Source organism: Filicampus tigris, chromosome 2 (genome assembly GCF_054856515.1).
Source record: "Filicampus tigris isolate MCC_2025a chromosome 2, RoL_Ftig_1.0, whole genome shotgun sequence".
NCBI lineage: Eukaryota > Metazoa > Chordata > Actinopteri > Syngnathiformes > Syngnathidae > Filicampus > Filicampus tigris.
Genome location: NC_141218.1, coordinates 15,827,224 through 15,836,698, shown reverse-complemented (window position 1 = coordinate 15,836,698; position 9,475 = coordinate 15,827,224). Strand labels below are relative to the sequence as shown.

The 9,475-nt window shown below is 41.8% G+C and overlaps 1 protein-coding gene across 3 annotated transcripts in view; it reads right to left on the bottom strand.

Annotated features, from left to right (window-relative positions):
• Positions 1-6,067: 6,067 nt before the first annotated feature.
• gabrb2a (gamma-aminobutyric acid type A receptor subunit beta2a) overlaps positions 6,068-9,475 on the bottom strand; it is a 55,922-nt gene continuing 52,514 nt past the window's right edge. For all 3 annotated transcript variants that reach the window (XM_086057040.1, XM_086057030.1, XM_086057050.1), the window contains one exon: positions 6,068-7,934. In XM_086057040.1, coding sequence (XP_085913166.1) covers positions 7,578-7,934 — 357 coding nt within the window. In that variant the 3' untranslated portion in view covers positions 6,068-7,577. The remainder of the gene's footprint in view (positions 7,935-9,475) is intronic.

Sequence of the window (9,475 nt, the reverse complement as noted above, 5' to 3'; positions counted from 1 at the left end):
CCGAGTACACCTGTCCTCAATGTACACAAAAGTTTCCGTCGACACACACCCATAGGATTTGGTTGATTGGTGTGGGGCCGCTCCCCGATAGCTATACACAACCTATGACTTTGTCACTTCTGGGCTGTCCTCTCACTTGAACTCAGTTTTAACAGATGTTTAGGTACTGCATAGCCACTCTCACTACACACCGCTAACACTGTTCCACTTTTATTTCCTCATGTAATTTTAGATGTGTTTTTTTTTTGTATTTATCCATCCATCCATTATCTATACCGCTTCTCCTCACAAGGGTCGCGGGGCGTGCTGGAGCCTATCCCAGCTGTCTTCGGGCAGTAGGCGGAGGACACCCTGAATTGGTTGCCAGCCAATCGCAAACATCCGCACTCACAATCACACCTAGGGGCAATTTAGACAGTCCAATCAACTTACCATGCGTGTTTTTGGAATGTGGGAGGAAACCGGAGTACGCGGAGAAAACCCACGCAGGCACGGGGAGAACATGCAAACTCCACACAGGGAGGCCGGGGCCGGGATCGAACCCACGACCTCTGAACTGTGAGGCGGACGTGCTAACCAGTCGACCACCGTGCCGCCATGAAAAAATATATACTTTTACATTTTTGGTAAGTTATTGTTAAATAATTTTTTGAAATTGTGTTTTTTATTTTATTGAATATTAAGAATGGCATAATTGTGGTTGTGTGAGGAAGATCTGGACTTGATATTATTCAGTTTGTCATTTTATTTGAATATACGATGTGTCGGGACAGGAGGATTGTGCTCAGTGAGAGAAATATTTATGCCCACCCTGATTTTTCCAGGCCCACCCATTAGCCACGTTCTGGCTCCGCCCCTGGTCTATTGTAAGAGGGCTGATGTCATCTTTCGCGAGATAGATCGATGGTGTTTAAATGTGCGTTTTTGTGCCTACAAAAAGCAGCCTTTGCACAGATTCCATGTATGTAGGATGCCTTGCACTTCATGTTGACATATGTCGTCTTTTGCAGATCAGCCTGCTGAACCTGTTCAAACAAGCCAGATTTGCGCTGGGGTCATGCCATTGATAACAATGACTATATTTACACACTGAACCGAAGCACACCTGCTTCTGATGGAATGCATGGCATAAAAGAAAATGATATTTTGAAAAATTTGCATCATCAATCTAACCCACTATGTCCTTGAATGGTCAAGTGTGTGTGATGTGTGTTCCAAAATCAGTGGTTGGCTGGCACATGGACTGTACGGTGGCGCAGCTGTGAATACACACACACATACAGACACCAAAAACACACACATGGCTTCCACAGAGGAGAAGTCCTGTGCATCCCTAATTAGTTCAGTGACACGGAAAGACTACAAAGTCGAAAGCATCTGCCTTTTCCCTCCGTTCTTATACATGGCAACATTAATGGCCTTTTTTTTCCCCCACTAAGAGAGCACCAAGCATCCGTCTATTGTCGTGAAATAATACATCTGTTTTTTAGCGATGCATGGAGGAACATAAAACCAGATTACATGTCTGGCTACATCACATTTACACCACTTTGCCTTTTTTTTCCCCAAACTCCCGCGAGCATTCGTTAGACACATTCATAAATGACGTGCAGCTCTGTTAAGAGCATGGTTGTGTCTTCCCTGAGACCACAAGAAGCGGTTAATCTGTCCTTCATTTTTTATTAACTCAATGAGAGACCTAAAATGTTAGAATTCACACTGAAAAGAGAAAAACAAGTAGTAGATCTACAAGAAAAAAAAAAGTTGAAATAAAGTTGTAATCCCGTGCAAAAAAACTTTTTGGGGGGGAAGAAAGAAAAATCATGAGGATAATCTTCAATTTTGTAGATGTTTGCGGTTTAGCGGATCCAAACATCTATTTTACTGGCGTTTCATTGTGTTCTTAGTTGGAAATCAAACATTAGTCGTACATTATTCTCAGCTAGGACAAAATCCCTTTTAAAATATTAAATATTCAGTGTTTTGCAATATGAAATATTCACTAGCAGCCATTTAAGGGCTGCAACAGTGTTGAGGTCAAGCAAGTGAGTGCAGCAGAGTGGAGCGTTGGGGAACTCTTTCTTCTTTTTCTTTCTCACTCCGTCTTCATGTTTTTTTTCGAGCAGTCATTATTTCCTGCGGACCCAAGTCAACAGAGTGCCTCCATATGAATGCGGCTCTGCATTTATGTCACCTCTTTCCCATTCATTATGCATTCTGAGATTCAGTGCTCCCGTCTCTATTCAACACCACTTTTCTGCTCGCTGTGTCGGTTTAGTTGTTCACCCGCTGGTACGGACACAAAGCTACATATTTGGTAACATCAGGCAAAATGAATGTAGCACAACCATGTGACTGGTAACAATGACAAAGTTATAATCAAATATTGTCCCCCAAAATTTGACATAACTTTGTTGTTTAATAACAGCCAATTCTCGCTCAAAGGATAAGCGGCATAGGAAATGTATGGAAAGAGAACAACGGATATGGAAGGTGGACACAACCCTGTTCAAATGCTAGGTTTTTAGGAGACAAAATAATGACAATAAAATAAGTCATTACACACTTTGTCCACTATTAATCTGACATATGACCCGTACAACTTAATCGAGTTGAAAACAAAAATCTTTTTGACAGGGACAGTGAAAAATAAACAACTGAAATAATGTGGTTGCACAAGTGTGCATACCCTCATAAAGTATAAATGGGATGTGGTTATCTTCAGAATCAACTACAGTAATTCCTCATTTAGCTCGGTTAATGGGTACCAGAATCCCCTGTGAAAGGTGAAAAACCGTAGAGGTTGGCTTTTTTTTATTATTAATTATTTTTATTCCTTATTTTAGGGGTATTTACTCCTCTATTACGCCGTTGTGAACCCGTCCAACAATGGTTCCCACCCTTCTAAATAATTGTAACACAACAAATTTTACTTTAAAAATGCAAAATGAAGAATAAATACCAAGCTGCCGGCTGTGAGAAGAGGAACGTGTGCTACAAGCGCGACAGCAGACGATTACTACCGAACGTTGGCTAGAAACTATGTTGAAGTTTTAATTTTTATCCTAAAATTTGCTTACCTTAACTAGAATCACACGTTTTAGCCAAAGGTACAATCCTGGTGGATTAATGCACTTTTAAAGCGGAAGTCAACGCAAACATATTTTTTTCAAGAATATGTTTTATGCAAGCCCACTAGTTGAAACAGGGAATTCTGCTAAATATTGCGTTTGTGGAATAAGTGTAAATCCACTCGTTTTTAGCCATCTCTGGGGGCGGCCATTTTGTCTTCTGTCGACTGCAAATGACATCACAACTGCTCACAACGACCAATCACGGCTCAGATTCAGAGAACAGGTCAGCTGTGACTGGTAGTTGTAAGCAGTTGTGATGTCATTTTCAGTCGACAGAAGACAAAATGGCCGCCCCCGGAGATAGCTAAAAACAAGTGCATTTTGCTACTTAACTTATATTCCACAAACGCAAAATTAATGAGAATGCTGTGTTTCAACTAGTGGGCCTGCTGGGAACATATTCTAGAAAAAATGATGCTTGGGTTGACTTCCGTTTTAAACCCTTGTTGTTGTTGTTGTTGTGCAAAGCAAAAGTTAGTATCATTACTTCCGCTCTTGTTGCTGCTGCTTCTTCATGGTTGCCTTCTTTTTCTTGCTTTTCCCCTTCTTCTTCAATGTCGTCTTCTTCCCTCATCTCTCTTCTTTTAAGACCACGAAGAAGAAGCACTGTCGCCGGAAGTCGTCATGGCAACTTTTGCTTTGCAAAATAACATCCACAAGAACCTTTGGATAAAATGCAATGCGGGATTTTAGTTTCATTAAGCTGTTTTAAGACAAACAACGACTTTAACATTTTATTTGCAGATGTTTCGTTATCCTTGTCATGCTGTTGGTGGCTGAGCGCGCTCCGCTCACAACTTCAAAACACAGCTGTTTACTATCCGCTTATCTCTCTTGACTCTGACTAATGGCCTTCTCAGACGACACAACTTTTTCGTTGTTCACGACGGTCGCGCTGTCAGACTACAAGATAATATCGTTCTGTGTCTTGTACCTGTCTGCGAGACGTCACACGACAAGTCCGTCAACGATCGGACCCCGCCCAGTTGTCGTGTGCTTCCGTCATGATTTTGTCCATCGCTGCAGGTCCATTGCGGAGGCGGGACAAGCAGCTGTGTAGTCATTTCGACGGAGGCGTTATGTGCAAGTGCGTTGTTCATAACTTCAGAAAAGGCAAAAAAAAGAAAAAGGTGAGAAGACGGACCCGTTCCTGGATGGTGGGGAGGGGGCATCGTGGACGATCTATTCTCCAAAAAGAACTTGAGGTAATGAATTTGTTTGTGAGTTTGTGGAATAATAGTTATTCCACCCGTTTTTAGCCATCTTTGGGGGCGGCCATTTTGTCACCTCTGCAGACTGAAAATGACATCACAACTGTGATGTAATGACCAACTGGACTAACTGGACTAACTCTAGGGAATCTATGATAGATAGATGGCTAAAAAGGGGTGGATTTTGCTGCTTAACTCATATTCCACAAACGCAACATTAATCAGAGTGGAGCAGTGTTTCAACTTGTGGGCCTGCTGGGAACATATTCATGGAAAAAAATGTGTTTGGGTTGATTTCCGCTTTAACGACACGACGCTTGTTTGTTTGTGTGTGCCACATCCAGTCGCTCATCATAAGTAGGAGGCCACTGTCTTCTTATCGGTCAATGCCCAAGAACAAATCAAAGGATGACGTAGCGTACGTCACACTATGCGGCAAGACGTACATCATTTCTGACATGCCAGACTTACGCTTCAGTGGTAGTCGAGAAGCGTCCCAAACGCCAAATGGCCAATCGTCGAGTACGTCACACTACACGGGCTACAATACATCAAGACAATTCAAAATCAAGACACTACGTTTGCCTGCGACAAGTCTGTCGACCCAAAATCGAGCCATATTTGTGTAGTCTGACGTCGGCGTAACTGAACCGCACATTTGAATAACGTTATGAGTTTCCGGACAGAACGTTGTTCAAAAGTGCCGTTCGTTTATTGGCGTGGACGAGACTAGCGAGATCCTGCTGGGTTAGGCTGCGATGATGCTTAAATCCACTTGTGCTCTCATTGGTCGATCCCATGCCGGGAACCAATCACGCCTTGTATGAGTGCCCGTGGGTATGTACAAAGCCTCTGAGTCAACTCTATTTGTTTGGCACGCGGGGAAAACTCTCTCGCATATCAACATGAAACAACGCATCTTTGCACAATATGGCTGTCGATATGGCTATTTTTTTCATTTGTATTTTTTGATGAATATTTTTGGAAACCCCGCGATGCACTGGGGCCGCGAAACACTAAGTGCCGAGGCACTATAATTACATTCAAAGTCATGTTAAATGAGAATCAGCACACCTTTCGACATTTAAAGTGAATTTAATTAACTCAAAATACATTTCAGATGCTCTGCTAGGCTTTTCATTACATTTTTTTTTTTTTTCTAGCAGAAACCTGAAGGTTTTAGTGCTGATTGGTCCGACCATAATAAAATCTCCCAAACACGAGGGAAAATGTGTACTGGAACATCTGAAATTTCTTTGGGATTTAAACAGAGACACTTTAGAAGTGGCAGGTGTGTGTTGACTCCCAATTAACCTGAGATTGAATATGACTGGTCAGTTCCGAACAGCCAAATCCCAGTTCCTGTGATAAGAGAGAGTGTGCAGAATTGTGCAATCAGTTATTTTATTTCCCCAACTGAGTTGTAGAGGTTATAGCTCATGTTAATGGTGGAAAAAGTTTAAAAATGTTAACTTTTTTACATCACAAAAACCTGGCATTTGAACAAGGGTGTGCCGACTTTTTATACAGTATTTACTGTAGTGTATATTATCCTCACATCATTAATATAAATGATTCCACATTTTAGAAAAGTGACTAAAGCAGACTAACGTGTTACTATGATATAAAACAACAATTTTCTGGGGTTAAAATGTTGAATTTCTAATCTGTGAGTGTCCATTGGAAGGAATACTAGTTGTAAAAGAAAATGCCACCTTGCACTTTGTTATTGAAGTGATAGACTGTATTGAGTTTTAATTGAATTTAGATACATCTTCATAGTTGTTGACAATCATTACACAACATATTTACATCCTTTATGAAATATTACAATTGGAATTTACATAAACTTTGTACAAAATACGCCTGACTTCAATGCCTGGATAGCGGGGTCCTTGTTGTTTGCGGAGAACAAAACATGGACCCAGTTGCCACTGGTGTCTGGAAGTGCTTTAGTTTCAGCAAGGAGGTGCTTCAAGAGTCCATTAAAAAGAACAAAAAGAGAGAAAAGTCCAAAAAGCACATCAACAGCAAAGTTGTGAATTTGTGTTTCATTTTTCTTTTTCTTTTTTTTTAAGCTCAGTTGAATTGCTCGTTTCTTTTACTTTCTTTTTTTTTTTTGACGGCATGGAAAATTATTTGTGTGTAATTCAACTGCAAAACAACAACAGTTAAATAGAATAAATTGATATTTACACAACGTGAGTATTGATTTATAAAAATGAATCATCTCTTTGTTTTAACATGATTTATACTTATCTACATTTTTCATAACAGAAACCTAACCACAATGAAACATATCATACTTCTATCATTCAATTCTACTGATAAAGATGATTGTGGATTGCCATATTTATGCAGCAACACATTGTAATGAAAGGGCAGCCGATTAATATCTTCTTCCACTAGTTTGTCCCGTTAAAGCCATTCCCCGCCTCTAAAGCTCTTCTCACCATGGCAGAAAGTAAGGAAGAGTCAAATGTCCTTTTTTTGTTGGGGGGGAAAAGAAAAAAAAAACAGGCTGAAATGGACTTGAATTGGTCCGTGCTGCAAAAGCAAAAAGCAAAACGTAAAAGTCAAAATGTCCAACTCCTCCCTCACCAGATGTCCATGACGTCTTTTTCCTTCTCCGTCCAGCATTGATTGGCACTGCCAATTCCAACTTCCACGCCATCATCACTATCATCCTCATCGCAACTGAGATGCAAATGAAATCAAACGTGAGCATGCTTTTTAAAGGATGTTTTGGATTTACAGTAATTATAGGAAAATAGACTATCAAGGATGACTCCTTTGAAATCATTTATAAAGCTTTCCCGGATGCAGACGGCTCGGCTACGAAGTAAATAGATACTAAACAAAACAAATCCTTAAAGTATATGCAAACACAAGCATAAATATTTGATCCACAGAGAGTAAGCTACGAATGACAAATATTAGTGATATATTGAAATTCCTGCACCATCACTGTCCTTTTTAAAACTCTTGTTTTGAAAGTGTTTGTCCAATCCGCGGAAGGTGTTTCCCAAATGCTAAAAGAGTCACCGCAGTGTTGGTGCTGCTGCTGTCTGTCCAAAATGTCTTTGCACTCTCTTCACCGTCGTCTAAAATGAACCCGCTTTTAAGGTGGTGCACCGTTCATCTCTCATTCACGCAATCACACCATCTCTCTCTTCCGGCTAACTCCCCTGCTCCCCATCCTCGCGAGCCTGCCTCGAGATGGCCGCCGAGCTTAATGGACGTAGTAGAGCCAGTAGACCACGTTGAAGAAGGAGAAGACGGTGGGGAAGATCATCCTGGACCACTTATCGATAGAGTTCACGTCGGACAAGTCCGGGATGTTGACCTTGAGCTGCGAGGCCCGTCTCCGTAGGCGCGACTTCTTCTGAGCGTGGCGCTCCAAGGCGCTGTGGCCATAGTTCTGGCGGGCCATGGCCGCCCTGCGGTACTGCAGCGTGGAGCTGTCGTAGGCCAGCATAGTGTTGCGGGGGTCTCCGGGCGCTCCCAGGCCTCGGGACAGATCTCCGGCGCCCCCCATTTCGTTCTTCATCTCCAGGGTGCTGAACAGGATGTTGTCGTCGGGAGTCATCTGCAGCGTGAGGGTGCAAAGATAGGCGGAGCCATGAGAAGTGACTGCTTGTGGGAAATCGAAGAAAGCTACGGTCAGCTACGCCGTGTACTGCGCACGTGATGAGCGAACACGTCACTCTGACAAATACTACAGAAGGTCAGACAAATTGTCTCTAGCGATGCATTCTAATGACTTAGAAAAGCAGTACAGTGGAATCCCTTTGCCAGTTTATCAATTCGGAAGTTACAACGGACTAACTCTAGGGAATCTATGTTTGCGCCCAGTGCAAGTATGGAACGAGGCGCAGTCTAAATCTGCACGGGGGCGGGCTAGACGAAGTTTTGGTAATTTCACAGAGCCGTGTAAGCGGGTGCAGTGTGGCTCATTTAAAGAAAAAGGTGTTCTGCGCCCTTTTGGGCGTGAACACAGATGACTTGATTCGCAGCCAATCGAAGCGGCTCCTCTCATTCCTTTTGAATGCAGCGTATGAGAGGCGCACTGATGGCAGCATGAACTGATTTGCTCATGTCCTGTGGCAGGTTGAGGCACACAAAGTACGTTCATAAGGAACTGAAAGTAGACCTCCACGGCCTTATTTTTGTTATTTAACTTCTATGTACAATATATTTTGACTGAACATTATTATTCTATTAGACTTCGGCTGGATCGGATCGGCAGATATTTCGCATGAATGCAAAATCGGCGATCGGTTGTAATGTCTTCATTTGCCGATCAAAATAAAACATTACAGCTAACTATTATTTTTCCCCAATGCATTTCAATGGGCATGAATTTTGGCTATTTGTGAGTCATGCCAGTCACAATCCCCACAAATGGTCAACTGTACAATAAATAAAAAAGTTGTTCAAATAGATTGGATGGATCGGTACATTTTCTGATCCGTTATTGTTTTGTTTTCGTTTTGTACACGCTGATGGGCTCCAAAACCCTGATTGTGTAAAGCCTACTTCATATTCTTGGAAAAAGTTTGAGAACCACTGTTTGAGCGGAATGCAAATTGTTTACTGTTTCAGTGTCTTGCACAAGTAGGCCACTTGGGCCTAACATGCTAGTGTATTTTCATTTAGTCATGATGGTGGTACTTGGTGTAAAAAAAAAAAATGTTAGGACCACAAATGTTAGCACATCAGTCTTATGGTTCTGAGGTTGGAGGTTTGAATCTGGGCTCCGGCCTTCCTGTTTAGAATTTGTATGCCACCTTTCGCCCAAAATCAGCTGAGGTCAAACATTATAGAAAATGAGCGGTGATGGATGACATTCTTTACGTGTGGCTCCAATCTGGAAACTCTATAAAAATTCATTCTAAATCCCCCAAAAATAAGAGGAATTGTTTGGTTTCGACTTCAGAGGTTCCACTGTACATTTTCAAAACTATTGATCATCTGTAAGTGCACGTGAGAGTATATATAACCACAGCACTATGACATAACATTCCTGGAAAAGCAAAGACACACGCCACAAACGCATTTCATCTCAGAATTTCAACCGGCGTGGCTAAAATTCTGTCGAATCACAACAAAGACAAACGGAATTAAATC